Below are 19,247 nucleotides of genomic sequence, written 5' to 3' on the forward strand. Positions count from 1 at the left end.
CAACATCCCAAGAAATTGTGTAGTCGAAAATAAAAAACGTTTGTTCATGAAAAGGCATTTCAGAACCAGGAAAAGAACGTCGAAGAGGGAAGTTCTCAAATGCGGTTGAGAGATGAAAATTGTGTAGTCGAAAATAAAAAACGTTGTTTGTTCATGAAAAGGCTGTTTGTTCATGAAAAGGCATTTCAGAACAAGGAGGAAAAGAACGTCGAAGAGGGAAGTTCTCAAACGAGGTTGAGAGATGTCTAAAAATAGAACAGATGGCATAGAGAGTTGGGAACCATCCCTCCAACTCTCCACATTTGCGTGAATAAAGAAAAGAGAAAACACGAAACAAACACCAAGGAGATAGGTGTTGGGTTTCATGAAAAAAGAAGTAAAATGATATATGAGGAGAAAGGTTACAAAACTTACACAGGCTAAAACAAGTCAATATGACTTGAAATTTTCATTTGTGAGACAAAAACATGTTGATTTTTCAATCAATAAATGCAAAGTATAAACAAAAAATACAAAATATAAAAACAAATACAGTGGACCCCCGCTTATTCACAGATTTTTCTGTGGAATGTATATTAGACATTATTCGCGGAAAATTCGCTTACAGTCAGTATTTGCGGTATTTTCCATAGAGAATTATTCACTAATTACTGTATTTTCATATTTTCATGACTCGATGCACATAAAAATACTCAAGTACTGTATAAGCACTTTTTTTTTTTGGGGTTGTTTGAACTATCAAAATAGGCAGTTATAATGATTTTTAGAAGGGTGTCAAGTATTTGCAGATTTTAGCTATTTTTTTGGGGGGGGGGGTTACACATCCCCCGTGAATACCAGGGGTCAACTGTATGTCCAAACACCGAAGAGACAGTTGAACAGCAGGACAGAGAAATAAACACACATCTATACCAGACTGCAGCCAAAAGAAAACTGGGTAGAACTGAATTTAGAAGTATACCGACTAGGTGGCAGTGCTTCCACCTCTACCTTCACAAACTGTTACCAGAATCTCCTTGCAAAAGTTTAGCAGCTAGATTTCCAGCTCGCTGAAAGTTAATCCCATATGTAAAGACCAAGGGTTTGTATTTGTGTAGGAACAATTAACAATTGAGGACATTCAGCATTGTAGTATTGTAAAATAAAGTGAAAACAGAAAAGACTTATTATATACTTTTAAATAGAAGCTGGAAATCTTATTTATTTATGGTTTTTCATTATGAAACTGAACTCTTGCCTCTAGGATTTCATTTTCACATTAACCTCTTATATAGAATAAAAAATTTTAAAAGCAAAAAAGAATATCTACATGATATGATAGTGAAGCTATATCTTAAAAGATTATTTCTAACCTCTTTATAAAAAATGTTAAAAGCAAAAAAGAATATCTACATTCATGATATGATAGTGAAGCTATATCTTGAAAGATTATTTCAAGCTAAGAATAAAGCTTTAGGAGTCAGATGGCACAGGATTAGGTGAGAAATACAGTAGTACTGTAAGGGAAATTACAGAAGTTCAGTTTGTAGATAAGAGTTTGTAGATAAGATGATATTGATAGGAGATAGAGATGGCCTGTAGGCAGTCCCCCATTATCGGCGATCTGGTTTTACACCGCTTGTCTAGTGACGACAATAACCAGATTTTCAACACCAATTCCCAGTTATCGGCGCCGATAACCAGGGATCACAACCCTCGGAAAATTGTACAGTATGTGATAATGTCGGCTGGGCTTTTATGGGTGCCAGAAGATTAGAAAGACCCAGACTTGTATGAGAACTTTGAGAATGGAGGGTGGAGATTTGTAGAAGATAAAGTACAGTAAGGCAATGAATTTCACAGAGGGCCTGTGTAATCACAGTACTAGAGGGGAGAATGAAGAAATATGAGATCTTAAAAAATTCTTTTTGATTTGTATGTCAGTTGCCTTGTTGATATGCTTGCTTTTGTTGCTCAGGTGAGGATGGAGCAGAGGAAGGCCTGCACCTGGGAGGACTATTCTCTGATGATCCTGGTGGGGCAAAGTGTCCAGGTTCTACCCCTGTAACCTCTCCACAACCATCTGATAATGAAGATGACTTGCCTTCATCCACAGTAAGTTAATGATGGTGACAGGTCTCTTGTAAAAATCCTTCCTTCGGTATAAGATTATTGTCTGCAAATAAGTCTATTGGTGCAATATTGTATTTTTTTGTGACTTCAAAGGGACATTTAATAAACAAAATTGATTTTATACCTTAGTATAAGGGTATGTAAGAGTTGAATAAATTTTAGGGCATAGTACTACATCAGATTTGTTTTTGCATTAAATTATGGCACTCATACAACAGAACACTTCTGTGTCATGAAGTACATTATTTTATCCCTTGTCACTGTATCACCCACATTACATCTGGGATCATGTACTTTACACTGTGCTTAGAGCTTTGTTTGTATCTTTTTGTCTACCTATTACGAGAACTTGTAATAATAGGTAGAGTAGACTAATCTTTCCCACCTTACTTCAAATATAAAATGAAGTTAATTAACCCTTATTGGACGGAAATCCTATTAGTAATTAACCCTTAATGGACGGGAATCCTATTAGTATCTATAACAGGTTTTGGGTGATGGAAGGGAAGCCTCATATGAGTAATCATATTTGCGCCCGTACTGTTTGAATGGATTTAGTGGGAAAGATGTTCATAGTACAGTACTTCAGTGGCCTGTAAATGACTCATGGCAACTATTTAGCTTGGCATGGGAGAGACATGATCAGTATGCATTGAGATTTCATAGGAGGATGTACTGCCTCTCTGCAGCTCCAGGATGTCTTTTTATTTATTTGCTCAGAAATATATCCAGGGATTGCTGTTGGTTGTAGCTCTTATCTTGTATGATAGTATGTCAGCTATAATTGTAATTTTGCAAAGAAATATTAGAAAAAACATGTATACCTCACAGAAAGTTACTGCATCTCCCCATTTCAGTAAATCTCGCAAATATTTTACAATAAATATACTCAGAATTTGTTACTGACTTTAGTTCTTACCTGTTATGATGATGTATGAGCTGTTATTATAATTATAATTTTACAAAATAAAATAAATTATTAGAAAAAAACATGCATATCTTGGTAAAATTAATATATTTTTATGAGTGTCTTGTACAAGAGGCCCCACACAGTGTTGTAAATAGTCACTTTCAACTTCCCGTGGAAGGTAGGGAAAATTTTTTAGAATTTTTTTCTTACACCATGTGCATTTGCATATCTTTTCTTTCCATTGAGGTGCATTTTTCTTAAAATGGCCAACCTTAAAGTTTGCCTGGTCTGGGGGTGTGCTTGATATATATTTAGCCTGTCCCTTAAGGGTTAATTCCATTGATGTGTTTTTTTCTTAAGTTGGCCAACCTTAAAGTTTGCCTGTTCAGGGGTGTGCTTGATATATATTTAGCCCGTCCCGTAAGGGTTAATAGTCAGGTACAGTCTTGATAGAAGTACATGCATAGCTGACAACCTATCTGACAAATGTTGTCCTCCAAAATGGAGCTTTTTGTTGTGAACAGAATATTGCAAAACTGTGCAACTTTGTCACTACGTGCATTTTGATAGTTTTTGTGTTGTCTCATAAAAAGCTGAAGCCATATATACAGTAGTTAATATATACATTATATAGTTTATTTGTTTAATAAAATCATGGGTAATATTTACTGTAGGTGACTCACATTTAGGATTTTAACATTCTCAGAAGCAATTTTTTTTTACCTCAACATCATTCTTGGGTCTGAAAAGAAAAAAAAAAAAAAAAAAAAAGAGAGAGAATAGCATCTCCTTTTCACCTGCATTGCAAGAGAATGCTTGTAATTCACTTCAAGGGGTCATTAGCTCAACCAAAAAAAAAAAAATGTTATATATTTGAATATTTTAACAGAGCTGTCTTCAAGGGTTCAACAGGATCTTGATCTCAAAAGATCTGAAAACCTCAAGGTCTGGATTATTAATGACGTCAAGGTGAACTTGACACAACATTGAGCAGACACTGAAAATCTCGTAGATCTTATGGAATAGAGTATATAAGTTAGGCAGAAGGCCAAGCCCTGGGACCTATGAAGTCATTCAGCGCAGAAAGGAAAATTGAGAGTAAAAGGTTACAAAGGTGTAACAGGAAGAAACCTCACAGTTGCACTATGAAACAATTGTTAGAAGAGTGGAAAGTAAAATGGAGGAAAGAATATGACTGGAGCTACAGTGAAAGGAATAAAAGGGGTTGCAGCTAGGGGCCAAAGGGATGGTGCAAAAAACCTTAAATAATGCCTATAGTGCACTATGCGTGAGGCACACTGATGGCAGTACCTTCTTATGGGGTATAGTGAAATGTGGAGGTTTCGATGAAACCTGAAGCAGTGATTTAAGTAGATCTTTAATGACTGGAAGAATCCAAGGACGACGACCTGCCAAAAGGCAGGTCTGGAATCTGGAATTTCTTAGGTTGGACCAGTCTTGGAGAAATATGTCTGCTGCCTAAGCCTAATGGTCTGGAAGAGAGTAGTAACCTGGAAATTTCTTATGTATTGCCATCACAAACAAGTGTAGGTTTAGCAAACCCCCCAGTTTCAACCGCAGTTGGCAGACTTGAGTATGCAGGTACCATTCTGTTGAACGTTTATGATCGCTCCTGCAAGTTCTTCCCAAGAATGAACAAAAGCATAAGCATTAAGTTCCTCAACTCCATCCAAAGAATAGAACAGAATGTACAATTTAGGCCGAAGGCCAAGAGATGGGACCTGTGAGGTCATTTAGCACTGGAATGGAAATTGACAGGAAAAAGGTCTGGAAGGTGTAACAGGAGGAAAACCTTGCAGTTGCATTATGAAATAATTGTCAGAAGAGGGTGGAAAGTAAGATGGAAGAGAGAGAGAATATGAATGGACACACAGTAAAAGGAATGAAAGGGGTTGCAGCTAGTGGCTAAAGGGATGCTGCAAAGAACCTTCAAGTAATGCCTACCATTCGTGAGGTGCACTGACGGCACTCCCCCCATCCCCCCTGTGGGGTCCATCCAAAGAAGCATCTCCTCAGCAAGGAAAAACTTTGACCTCAAATTATCCTGATTCCTGATGAAAGGGTGGTCATGCTGTTGGAAAACACCACTACCACTTTGCCCCTCACCAGGTGTTTGCATTGCTGCAGGCTTTCCACAGAGCCAAGAGTTTGAGATTGTCAATATATGACTCCTTTTCTCTTGATGATCACTTTGCTGACGTTTCCAGATCACCCAGGAATGCTCCCTAACCTTTCGTTAAGGTACCTGAAAATAAGGTGAGGCCTTGGTTCCTTACCTCTAGGGACAAGCCTGCAAGGAGTCTTCGACGGTCTACCCAACATTTAACATTCCCCAAAGACAGACTGAAACTAGAGGCAAGTCTGGCAGGGGTTTCATGTCCCAAGTTTCTTTCAAGTAAAATTGTAACGGACACATCCTGAGCCTCGTCAATCCAACAGACTTCCCTAGGGGTGCCATATGTCCCAATAGAGAAAGCCATTGCTCAGCTATAAGCCATTTTAAGGGTTGAAATCCTTCAAGAGAAGGAGGGTGTCTTATGTGTTTCTTCCCCCCTCAAAGGGAACACCTGAAAACTGAAAGTGTCTATCCTCATCCACAGATAGAGGACAGACTGGGTCAGAACCAAAGTTGACTCCTGGTTAATGATCAAAATGCCCTGAAACTGGGCCAGATGAAGTAAAAGGCCCCTAGCCCTCAAAGTCCCTTTATATGAGTTGGCTAAAACTAGCCAGTCATCTAGGTACAGAAGAACCCTGATAACCCCAAAGATGATACCACCCTCCAGGCTATTATGAACCCTTGAGGTGCTGTTTGGAGGCCAAAGCAAAGTACCTTGAACTGATAAATTTACCCCACAATTACAAAGCAAAGGAACTAGCTTTACTGAGGATTTATCAGGATAAGGAAATACACATCCTGCATGCCTACCAAAAACATCTAGTTCCTCTGAACTACTGCTAGAACTATGCTGGGTGACTATGGAAAAGGCTAATAGACGAATGAACTTGTTTAGGTTTGACACATCCAACACTGGGCATGAACATCTGGATGCTTTTGATACTAGATACAGTTAAATTGTAGAAACCTTGGGAAATTACTAACAGTGTCACATCCTTCTCTAGCAAAGAAATTATTTCCTTTGGCTTAAGACAAAGTCCCTCTACTTTCATTTTGGTGAAGGCAAAGCAGACTAATAGAGGTTGGAACTCGGGTTCAAGTAACAGACGAAGTACTGGGGTATTATGGTTCCTTTCCCAGCAGGAACAGGCAGATTGTCTACAGCCACTTGTCACCTCATAAAAGGTTGACACAGGCAGATCCTCCTGTGATGTAGAGCATCACTGCGCAGCTCCTTGTAACCTGCCCCTCATCCGTGCCCTTGAATCAAGTACATGGAGGTGCTTGCAGGGTGATGGGAAAACAGGAACATCATAGCAAGATTTTGTCTTAAATTTCTTCCTCCCAAAATATTTTTCATAGATGCTCTAAAGGAGGGCTAAGATACTCCTTGAGGGTTTATTCATGTCAGGGTTTTAGCTGTTGGACACATTTTGCTTGCATATGAACATTCTGGAAATGCAGGAACTGTGCTATTGCTGTTGGAAATGCAGGAACTGTGCTATTGCTGTAAGTTTTCCATTTACATCTGATGGAGTTCAGTTAAGCAACAACACAAACATAATGGTAAATGCCAGAGAAAAAAAATGCAAGTTGGTATTTGCAGATCCATGAGTGGACAGTTTGCCACTCAGCTTGTCTGCCAGGCAGAATGGTGTGGAAGGCTAGCACAGATCAATAGAAAAGGCAGTTTGAGCTCCTGTTGTATCTCTGTGCTCGACCTGTTTGCTTTCAGGCAGAGAGGTGGTTATCTTTATTCTGTATTCTGGTTTCATTTCCCCTGGGTGGTGATAGAAGTTTACACTTTCTGCCATTTAACCAGTTTTTGTTGATTATCAACACTGTTTTTGATCCCCCGGGTTTCAGGATGACCCTGGCTACGCCACATGGGTCTCAAGTCTAGTAGCATCTAGTCCTCCTGATTCTTCTGGGTAGCAGTCTCTCCTGTCAGTAAATTGTAAAGTTTTTGCTCAGCTGTAACCAGGTTTCAGATTAACAGCTTTGTGTAGTCATCCAAGCAAGTCTTGTTTTACTCCTTTGATAACTTCTGTTCTCTTTAGTTGGATGTAGACCTGTCCTTCACAGTCTAGCCCAAGCACCTTACAAGCCCTTTGGTGAAGCCTGGGCCAAGAGCTTGCTCTCAAGACTATATTCTTTGGATGGCTTAGTGTAGGCGAAGGGTATCTTGGCATCTTAGATAGATGGGGTCTCTCCCTTTCACTTCTGCCCTGAGTAAGTGGCAGAATCTCCACTAGTCAGATATTGGCAGGAGATTAGAAAGTTCTTTTAAGCTCCCCCACTGAGACTTCTATGATTTTCATCTGGATGAGATGTATCTTATGCCCAATGGTTTTTATCTTTATGTTTTTAATGCCTAATGTGAGCACCTTTTTTTAATACAGGCAAGCATAAGGTGGCAGTGTCCAGGAACACCTTACCTTGATGATTTATTAGGTACCTGAGCTTATGATTCCTCTGAGGAGGATGTCACTCACCTTACTCATGCTAGAGCCCTGTCAGTGCATAGAACTGTCTAGCCTTTTTGAGGAACTTTTGTCCCAGGCAATGAGGCCAGATGTCTAATAGGTGGACCATAGGTGGAGCTACATTCTTGACCCAATACTTGGTAACATCCAGAATTAGCTGCCTTCCAATTTTAATTTCCAGTAAGGGAATTCAAGTCAGAAGGCAGGTAATTTTTTTTTTTTTCCCTTACTTGGGTGCCCTACTGCATTATCATCCCATATGCCAGACTGAGGAGGGGGTTACAGGAATCAATGCATCCCTTGCTTGTGCATGCAGCCTGGAGTACATTTCTGTGTAGCAGTCAGCCGTCACAGATGACATCCCACATAAGTAGTCGTCTCCTATATAAATGGCGATGGTATATTATTTCCGTAGGAACAAAAACTTGTAATTTGTATTTTTCCAGAATATGCAAACCAGATCCATTTTTAACTTTAACCACCTCAGCCCCCCTGCTTTCCTATGGCCAAAGGAAAAAGTGACTAGTGATGGAAGGTAAGGGGTATTCCCCCACCGCCACTAGTTAATGACTGCCCAACTCACGCTGAGGAATTCTCTTATTTTAAGGCTCTGGTTTGTATACCTAAGAAGAATACAATTAAACTACTTCTAGCAGAGATAACCTTTCTCTGGGATTAGGTTGGGCCAGTGAAAAATGTAACCATCAGCCTTTAAGATGCACAGTAAATTTCCGAGACTTTTTTTCCTTAATCTTTCGATGCTGGATTTTTCGTTATTCTACCTTTGATGCTGGGAAATAGGGTACTTACTGTGTGTGCTTATAAGATATGTAAAATACCAAATATCATACAATTTTTTAAAAATTGTAAACATCTTTGACAGTTTTAACAATGTAAAATACAAAATATCATACAATTTAAAAAAGTCATAAACATCTTTGACACAGTTTTAACATAAGTTGCAAATCATAAGTAATTCTCTCTCTCTCTGTTCAGTAATACATTAATGAGTGTTACATACTTATATCTTTGAGTCTGTGCATGTTTATAAATAAAACATGTATCATTAAGATAAAATACCATTTATTGTGTGTTTGCACTCGCTCACTCTCTCTGGGTTGTTTAAAATTTTGAGAGAGCGCGCGAACACACAGTAAGTGCAAAGTTAACCTTAACACAGTGTATATGTGTAAATATACACAAGGACACATACTGACTGAAAAATCTATGTATGTCACACTACATTGCTATTAGGCACAATACTGTACTGCATCCATTAAATGTCAGTAAAAGTATTGTGCCAGAGGGGAGAGGAGAAGTTTTTTTTTTTTTTTTTTTTTTTTTTTTTGTAACTTAAAACAGACTTACCATGATGATATGGTTTTTTTATATTTTAGGATTTTTGTGTATTTTACATATCTTGTAAACATAAGGAGGTAGAACAAATGCAATTGGCTACATTTTTCTATGCCAAACTGTAAAGTAGTCTTGTACATATTTTTAGAAACGGTTCATTTTGTGGATATTTCTCTGAAATTGGTTGATAAGTACAGTAAATTATTATATTAAATGGAATTAAAATTACAAAACAGTTCAGGTAGGCTATTAATTACACAATTCAGTTACTGTCTAAGCGAGTTGATCCAAGGTACTGTGTTGTGTAAGTTATATGACAGTCTTTATTACTTAACAGATTCCATTACTTACTCGGAGGGCAGACCCCCCTAAACAGATTTCATTATGTACTGGGAGGGCAGACTCCCCAACTTTCCAATAAGTTGAGTTGACATTGTAATTCAGATTTTCACTTGGGCCACTTGCCTGGAACTTAACCAAGTTAGTAAGTGAGGAGTAGATTAGGCTCGATTTCCAATGTAACAACCATATGCACTTCCTTGTTTTATTTAGAATCTTGAAATTATGTCATACTTACAGATTGCATATGTATTTACTTCTTAGACAACAGTAGATTGCATGCTAAAACATGCTAAATTTTTAAAGTAATTTGTATTTTCCCTAACATACAAATCTAAGGCCTTTACATATGGGATTTACTTTCAGCGCAAGCTGGAACCGGCCATTTAATTAAAACAAGGTGGTTATTGGTAGTTGGCTACCGACAATAAGGGAGGAAGCCTCGCCATCCAGTTGGTACACATTCACTTTACCTTTTTGGCCCAAGTAGCAGAATGAGGGTTGGCTAGAGGTGAGCCGTTTATGTCAAGACCTTAGGTTTGTATGTTAGGAAAAATACAAATTACTTAAAAAATTTGTCATTCGTTCCTACACGTATACAAACCTTCAGTCTTTACATATGGGAGACTTACTTCTTGGTGGGAGGATTTTGAGCAAATCTCTGTTCTGACTGGTAGTTTGCCTCGCCTGTGGCTGCGCTGAAAGTAAATCCCATGTGTTAAGACCGAAGGTTTGTATAAGAGCAGTCAGCTAGACACATTTCAGGATGATGGATGTATGACGGACAAGTTCAGTCACTACAGTCAGTTCAGCAACAGTTGGTGTTGACACCTTGATGTTTCGAAAAATTGTTCAATCTAGGAAGATGGTCAATTAGTCCTTCAATCTCGACACTCCGAAGCTGTAACTATTCGGCTCTGTCTCTGAGGACCGTGGGCATAACAGCCATCAACCATGCCACATTGAAATATCGCTTCGGTCCGATTAAGTGACAATGATTGGAAGGTCTCCTGGAGCAACCTCCTGGGCAGATTCTGTTGACATGTTGGAGACGTCTTTCACATCCATGGTTAGAAACGTTGGGACTATTAAGTTCTTGGATAAGTGACCTCCTAGAAACTTTAGATGGTGTTGGCACCTAGGAGACATCTTTGCAACCTTGTTTCAAGTCTTGGGCTTACAACTTCCCATTGTTCTGCCTGATTCATCGGGAGATCAACAGCACCTCCAAACTAACTTCCGGCAACTTGTTTTTGGTTCTTAGTCTAGGCAACTTGTTTTTGGTTCTACAGCACCTCTAAACTAACTTCCGGCAACTTGGTTTTGGTTCTTAGTCTAGGCAACTTGTTTTTGGTTCTTAGTCGAAAAGTGGTGTCTAGGAGCCCCATTTCTTTTAACTTGATGTATTTACACTACCCTCGTCAGGAGTGGGAGATATAAGCGGTAGCTGCTGCTGCAATTACCAGTTGATCCACAACCCGAGAGGGAGAGAATGTTATGTGGATCTTAAGACAATTTCAGGAGTCTCAACGTCCAAATAGGCACTCCTTTGAGAGCAAGGACCTCAAGGTAGTACCATGGTTACACTATCCTCCTCCAGAAATTTTTAATTCTTCGAAACATTGGCCAGGCCGGTTCTTCTTAGACTTTCAAGAGTCTCAAGATCCAAATATAGTCACTCATTGGTGTGACAGCAAAGACACCACGGTAGTGCCATGCTCAACGAAAGGTCCTAGTGTCCTTTCATCTATTCTATTACAGTGCACGTACACTAGTAGACAGAAGAACATTCAGTACAGTGGCCAACCAGACACATCCCAACCAAGATGGATGTAATTACAACAATTCATTCGCTGAATTCAGTAGATAAGGATACTTGATCTTGGCACTTGGACTTCCAGAAATTCTTTCAACCTCTGAAGAAGCTTGATCATAGTCTGTCTTTTCTCTCTCTCTCTCTCTCTCTCTCTCTCTCTCTCTCTCTCTCTCTCTCTCTCTCTCTCTCTGTCTTCTACTTGCAGTTGGTGTTGATATAACCGTCTTGAATAAGCAAGACATCTTTGGTATCCATTTACATCTGGAAGGGAGCTCATGCCTTTTGCCATTGTACATGTTTCGAAGGTGATCAGTGAGATGGATCATTCCACTTCCATGGTCTTGTGGTTCCATTGACAGTATGACATCTACGTTGCCTCCTTAAAGACTAGACCTTCAGCCTAATGCCGACTCATTCGTTAGCTCTGAGTTGGCTGAGAAACTGTGTCCAAATTGTCATTTCACTGACTAGTGAGATGATCAAACAAGCATACTCCTCAACATCCTGGTGGATGTCAGTACGTTTCGGGCCAGATCTTTTGAGGCCAGGGGTGTCAGTCTGTCTGTCGCATTCAAGAAGAACCTGTCGATCGAGTACTAGGATGGAATGTAATCATGCAGGTCACATTCATCTCCTTTTACCTTGGGACATTGCCCATAGGTCCTTGAACTCCTTTTCCTTGGATCCTATGGTGGATGTTCAACAAGTCATAGTTCACCCAGCTCATGAGGGATAGGTTGCATCTCGCCTAAGGTGTGTGAGTGGGACTGGCCTCTTTTTCCTATCTTCCTTCTTCTTCCATCGGGCAAAGGAACAGTGAGCTGAGCCGCCACATGCTGACCAGGCTTGCATGCAGGTGATCTAGATGACCGAGTATCCAATCTACAATCTAGCTCCGTTTGGATTAGTAGATGCAGATCCTTCCTTCTCTCTAGCAAGGGGAGAGAGGAACTGACTATGAGCAAACCAGTTGGTTATTCTTAGTTTTATAGTCTCCAACACTGTGGGTTCATCCAAACCTAAGATATTGCTTTCCTTTAACTCGAAGTCCCCAGAAGTCTGGCGATTGAACATCCCTCTTGTTTAGTAGATCAGAAGTATGGTCTCCTTCCTTTGCTCTTTCATGACCAGGAAGAGTGTGCCCAGGTGAGCTGAACTACCAGTCATTTCAGAGATTTACTCAGAATCCTCCCTCCAAAAGAAAGTCTCTCATATGTAAAGATCTAGGGTTTGTATTTGTGTAGGAACAAAAGACGAAATTTTTCAAGTAATTTGTATTTTTCCTAACATACAAACCTGAGGTCTTTGCATAAAGGACCCACCTCTTACCACCCCTCATTCTCTTACCTGGGCCAAAAGGTAAACTGCATAGAATTGAATGCGCACCGATTTGGTGGGCAGTGCTTCCGCCCCTATCATCGGTAGCTATTACCATAACCACCTTGCAAAAGTTTTAATGGCAGGATTTCCAGCTCCCTGAAAGTTAATCCTATATGTAAAGACCTCAGGTTTCAACGTTAGGAAAAATACAAATTACTTTAAAAATTTGTAAGTTTAGTAAACTAACTTTTATAAAATTTTAGATGGATAGGCTTCTTAAGGTACAAAAAATAATAAAAAGCAAAGCACCCTGGAAAAATGACAAATTTTAAAAAAATGATTATCCATGTGATTGAATGTGAAATTTTTTCAATCTGCCAAGTTATTGATACTTGTATACAGTATTGCATTTCCTTCATTAAGGTGATTTCATGATTACTTGTATCCATTATGTTGTCATTTCACTGCATTATTTTGTTTTGTCAAGTTGTTATATTGTTGAAATTTAATTTGTTACATATTTTTTATAAAACCAGATTAACCAGTTGCCATCTGTGATGCCTGACCAGTTGCCTACTCCCCCACCTTCAGTGGCTGATCCAAGAGTATTTAAGCCAGATATGTTAGAAGACTTCAACGGAGACATTGTCACAGTAGACCAAGTGGTAGACCCTCGTTCTGTCAAAGCGCAAGCTTGTGATTATGATGACATCCTTTTGGATAATCATGCTGCAGATGCAATGGAACTTTTCTGATGTTATCAATTAACTGGTAGAATTAATTTCAATGTTCATAGTCATACATTTTGGGGTGTGAGAATATATAATTATTGGAAAGTTATAGCTTCTCTTTCACGACTTATTGGTAGCTTTTGTCTTCTAGGCAAAGAAGTTATTTATATTTTTTCAACAGGTAAATATATTTTAATTTTTTCTAGTTGCATCTGTTATTATGTAAAGAAATGTTGTAATGACCCTAACTGTGTGGTTGGGATGTATACCATCTATTTTGCTTTGTATCTTACTATATCATGACTATAGTTTTAGCTTCTTTGTTGATATATGTTGCAAGTGCCTCTCCAAATAAAGTATACTAAGATTCCAAGAAAACAATTTAAGGTTTGCCCCTTGATAGGTATTTTCCCAGGGTAGTCACAAAAACTTTAATTTTTCTATTTTTGAGAGGTCATTGTCAAGCTATAAGGAATTTTTCAAACTTCATAAAAACTGATTGTTAGCATTTACAACCCTACAAGTGGGTGTGATTAATCTGAGATGTACAGTGCTATCAGGTTTACTCTTTTATACTTTATATTCATCATTGTATAGGTCACTCATCAATATTGAAAGTGGATTTCGTAGCAGTTTTAACTCATCACAATTCCTTTTTTGTTCTTGTAGATCCATGAAGTGTATATTTTGTTTTTATGACCCTGTTTTGTAATTTAATTGCAAATCTTTTTTAAAGAAAGAGAATGTTAAATAAAGTAATTTCATTCGAGTTGGGCTTTCATATTGTTGTTTCCCTACACAGTGCTTATGTAATGTTTTTTTAGCATGTTACCATATAGTCCCAAGCCAATTGTTATGAGTTATGAAGCAAGTGTGAGCCTTGATATACATTCAACTTTTGTTAATATTTTTATGATTTTTCATATTTTAATTATTCATTATACATAGTCTTTCTAGTTTGTGATTTCCCACCATTTGACAGCCAGCAGATAATCCCTGTCTAATAGAAGGCGTTCCCTAAGGAAGCCATTGTACAAGTTTTACACACCACGAATACCCTTTACATGGGCCCAAGCCAAGACTAAGGTGAATACCCAAGCAAACACCTGAATAGTGGCTGTCAGTCCAAAGCACAAGGGCTTGAAATGGAAAACTGTCTTGTGGAAAACTAGTCTTGTTGCAGACAAAAGCAGTGGTACTTTGGAAGCCCTGATGAATGAGTACTTGAAAGTATGCATCTTGCAGATCTATGAAAAGCATGAAATTGCCCTCTCTGAGGGAATCTGAATCTGAACACAAGTTATCATCATGAAGTGAGTCTATTAAACATACTCATTCAAAGCTAAGAGGTCTACAGTATTAAAGAAAAAGGCAGCTGTAAAACACCAGGAAACTTGACAATCTACAGTTTCCATGGCACCTTTCTCTGATATCATTTCCACTTCCACCAAGGTCCAAAATTTCTAAGAATCTGAAGAGTTAAGTTAGAAACATTATCAATGTCATCAAGAGGGGCTGATAATACCCTTGAACAGAAGCCTGTATTCATCTTGGAGGACTAATATGACCTAGGATCTGCTCCCTGTTGCTGCCACTTTACACAAGGTGTGACAGGCAGTTCCCTACTCAAAGCACAGAAGGAGGGGGATCACTACTCTCAGCAACCTCCTACCTTTTGGCCACAGAATGAGGGTTGAAAAGGGTGAGAAGACTCCCCACTGTTCTTGAAAACAGTAGAAAACTGGGCTTATGACCCAAAAGTTTAGCGACAGGTGCCTTTACCCCCGGCAAAAGTTTGAAGTACATAGCAAAGTTCAAGATAGAGTCCCTGGAATCCCCCCCTCTGAAGCACAACCACCACCTTTACTTTTCCCAGCTACTCTTGTGAGACACTTGCCTAGAAAACAAGGAGGGAATACTCTTTCTCCTACGAAGAACCAGGTTTGCCCTCTGGTTGTTGAACTGGTGTGCCAAGAAAATATGGACCCTAATTCCAAACACCAGCAACATCCTGTATGTCACATTCTTGTCCAAAGACAAGTTACCTGTCACGGCACAGCCTGTGAAAGTCTTCATGTATAGATCTAGCCATGAGATAGCCTGCAGAGATGCCAGTGCTGCAGACTCCAACGTATTGGCCTCGGCAGTGTTAAATGAGAAGCCTTCCTGAAGGAGTTTCTCGGGAAAAGGTTGATCATCTGCGGGCTTATTGATGTATCCAACTGCTGAGTAGTCCTTGCATCCTCTAGAGTACCAGAGTTATAGTAACTCTGTTGGCGTGAAAGCAGTGGGAGGAGTATTCTCAGTCTGTTGGAGGCAAGCAGATCAGAGCATTCACCTCCTGCAAAACACCATGAGCCAAATGAGACCAAGGCAGCCTGACTGATAGTTACACCTCTGAGGCACTGCTGAAGGCTAGCCCCATAACCATGGGCAGGTGAAAAGCCAAGGTTGCCTCCCCAAGATATTGCCCTCGGGTACATCCCACACCTGTCTACACGCCCAGTACAGGGGGTGCAAATGCACCCTCCAGTTGTGAGCCACAGAGTTGTATGTCCAAGTAAGTATGTGTGGTAGCAACAGGCTTGACCAAGGTATGATGATCTTGCAGTGAACTGACATCTCAGTTCTCCTGCCATGAGCAAATGCAAGCTGAATAGTACCACTGAACTTATGAAAAACTTTGGACCTCCCCTTCTTTCTCCTGGGTGATTAGAAACAATGGCAAGAACACGTCTTCCTTTTCCTCTCATACTTCTTACTCTTCTTCAATTCCAAAGGACTGGTCGAGGCTGGAACGGAAGTCACAATACCTACAGTCAGGTACAGGTAACAAACCTGCCACTGGAGGATCACCTGCAGCAGACAAGTTAGCCATGGGAACTGCAGTAGTAGAAGTAGACACAGTGGTTGGTTCTTCCCTCTTCCTTACTCCCAGGGAGTAAAGGAAGGAAGCAAACCATGGAGTACCTCGAAGATTATGGGTAGTTAAAATGTTACATAATCAAAGGAGGACATCCCCTTCCTGGGTTCATATAACTTAGGGGAGCTAACCTTCCTAGGAGGGGAAGATCCAAGTGTAGGTGGAAAAGGGATGGCAACTGGTGACAGGTAGGACCCAGAAGAACTTTTTGGTGTCACTGGAAGAGTGTTACCCCAACAAGATCCCAGCAAGAGCTTTTTAACCCTTTACCTCCTCTTGCCATACTTCACTGAGGAGAGGGCCAAGAAGCATACACTTCACAAGGCAGGGATTGAGCACAACGGCAGCCAAAGAAAGTGAACTAGTGAGACGGGGATGAGTGAGGGGTTGCCCACACCTCTCATGCCCTCACATCCACCAAGCAGTGAGAGGGATGTGAGTGAGGGGTATCTCCCAACAACCCCTTAACTTCCAAAATCCTGAGTGAGAAGCATCTCCTAATAACCCCTCCCGCCACCCCCTTCCAATCTCTGAGTGAGGGGCATCTCCTAACAACCCTACTCCTCCCACTTTCTAATCTCCATCAGTTAAATACCTAGTTAACAAGGTTCAACAGCCATTCTAGTTTGCACCAAAGGATACTCCTAATGTGAAAGACAATGGTTGCAACCCCACAGGAACAAATAAGGGTTGATTAGAATAATACAAGGATGTACTTTCATGCCGGATAGTCTACAAGTTTGACTACAATCCTTTTTGCAGCATGACAAATTATGCATTTTAGACACTGGCAAGACACCATACAAAGAGAGAAAGCTATGGTCTCACCCACCAAGTGACTAAAAATGTCCAGACACAATAACAGGACACCAAATAAAGAGAGGGGAATATGACCAAGTTGGAAAGAATTTAATTTAGTGGACTACTCCTTCACTGCAAACTGAAATTTATGAAAACAACAGAATTTACGAAATATAGCCTTAAAATTAAAATGATACAATCACTCAAAAAGATTTTATAAAGAAACTCAAAAATATTAAGCAAGGGAGGAATTCAAATTCATAACAAGGGAGAAAATGAAAAATTTACAGTTGATAATTAAAATGCACAACTTGGAAAGATTTAAAAGCACAGACAAAAACATTAAGCATGGGAGAGACTGGAATGAATTAAAACAATGGAGAAACTTTTATGGTAAAGATAAGAAGACTAAGTATTAAGAAGCCATGGAAAATTATTACTGTATATATATAATTATAAACTTCACTAACATGGACAGTCTGACTAGTAGTGGAAATCACAGAACTACACTTGCTGAATTCTGAACCAACATAAAAATGCCAATGACCTTAAAACTAGGTTATAGAACTGACTTACATCGTCATATCAAAAGCTTACAGCTTATATGAACATTTAACTTCACAGGTATTTAAAGTATGACAGTAAAACCTCAAATAAAGAGAAAGTTTTCAAATCATGAGCTGGAGTGGTCACTGAACTTGGTCAAGTCACTGACTGGTGGAGAGGGGGGGTGAGCAGGGGAATACCCATACATCGCCTTATGTCACCACTCACTCTTTCCTTCAGTCACAAGAGAGAGAGGGGCAGTTGAGGTGGATTCAAATTATAAAAGGCTCTGATTTGTATACCTAGGAAATATACATAGCATTTTTAAAATATATTATTAGTTCCTACAGAAAAACAAACCATTGCCTTTTAACAAATCATTTATAACTAACTATACACAAGATTTCATCCTTGGGTGGTAGGTTGTCCCCGCAGCCGACTGATTTTTAAGTCCATCCAGAAGTGCCAGACTCATAGTTGTGCAAGCAAGCGGGGGTTGTCATGACGTCTGTACCCTCCTACTGATTTGGTGAAATGGCTGATAAGAGCATCAGGGCTCTGGGCCACAGTACCCTTCATTGCAGGAGGGTACTCAAGTACTAAAAATTTTCAGAGAACTGGTGAAAGCTGGTCCAGGTTGAGTTATATTGCATCAGTCATTCACTCATTTCTACTCTTTCATACCCAAAATTCCTGGCTTCCCACTGGGGGTCCCCTCTTTATCATGAAGGTTTAATGAATTAACCAAGCACTTCACAAAGAAAATGAGATTTCCCCACAAATATCCACAATAAAGTGAAGCGTGAAAAAGTTGGGGTCCACTGTATGGAGTATCCTTCCTGGGCATATGCTGGACCAGCTGTTTACTGACTTAACAAGGATGGTACCCAGGTGGAAATCAGTGAGAGGAGATGCCCATTCTCACCCAATCAAAGTTACCCATTGTTCTTCCAACTCATGTTCAGAATGAAAAAACTTGAGGGAAATAATGAAGTGGAGTGGATAAGGAGGGTTGCCTCCATTATTAAAGGCTACAGTTTGCATACTTAGGAAAAATACAAAGTACTTTAAAAATACAGTATTTGTTCCTGCAGGAATACAAACACTACGTCTTTCATACATGGAGACTCTACCCTACACCATTGCACTAAATAAATTTTACTACTAGGCTACTTGACCAAAATAGCATATTTTCTATCAATAAGGAATTGGTATAAGTAATATTATCACTAATGGACAACATGGCATAAGCTAGTTGATGCATATTCATCATACTTATTTGCCTAATGGCTGAGCAATAAAAGTATATAGTTTTGGTATTACTTGAAACAAACAACCATTAAACATCAGGGGTATATCTCAGACATAAGGAAAAAGCTGATCCTTTCCTTCCAGAAATTCACACTATATATTACTGTACTTGGTTAAACAGCCTTTTTTTTCTTTTGCTAAGTTAATGAGACATTTCCATATCAATTTATGGCTGAATGGGACCAAGAGTTCCCTTGAAGTCTATTTCCAGACAATAACAGCCTTTTCTAATACCAGTAGACACCTTAGTTGCTATGTCAAAAGTCACAAATTAATATGAAAGCTATATTTACAAACACAGATATACTGTGTTGTGATCATAAATAAATCTTAAAAGAATACAAATGTTTCAAAAGCAAGTCTCCTGATAACTTACATGGGGAGGGGGCATATTTTTCAAAACCTATTATAAATCCTAAACAAAATGCTATATAAAACAAGATTTGATGTAAGAAA

At 39.3% G+C, this 19,247-nt stretch overlaps 1 protein-coding gene across 1 annotated transcript in view; it reads left to right on the top strand.

Annotated features, from left to right (window-relative positions):
* Phax (phosphorylated adaptor for RNA export) overlaps positions 1–13,979 on the top strand; it is a 57,822-nt gene extending 43,843 nt beyond the window's left edge. Inside the window, exons 8-9 of the mRNA XM_067095365.1 lie at positions 1,958–2,094; positions 13,016–13,979. Coding sequence (XP_066951466.1) covers positions 1,958–2,094; positions 13,016–13,234 — 356 coding nt within the window. The 3' untranslated portion in view covers positions 13,235–13,979. The remainder of the gene's footprint in view (positions 1–1,957; positions 2,095–13,015) is intronic.
* Positions 13,980–19,247: the final 5,268 nt, after the last annotated feature.

Source organism: Macrobrachium rosenbergii, chromosome 51 (assembly GCF_040412425.1).
Source record: "Macrobrachium rosenbergii isolate ZJJX-2024 chromosome 51, ASM4041242v1, whole genome shotgun sequence".
NCBI classification, from domain to species: domain Eukaryota; kingdom Metazoa; phylum Arthropoda; class Malacostraca; order Decapoda; family Palaemonidae; genus Macrobrachium; species Macrobrachium rosenbergii.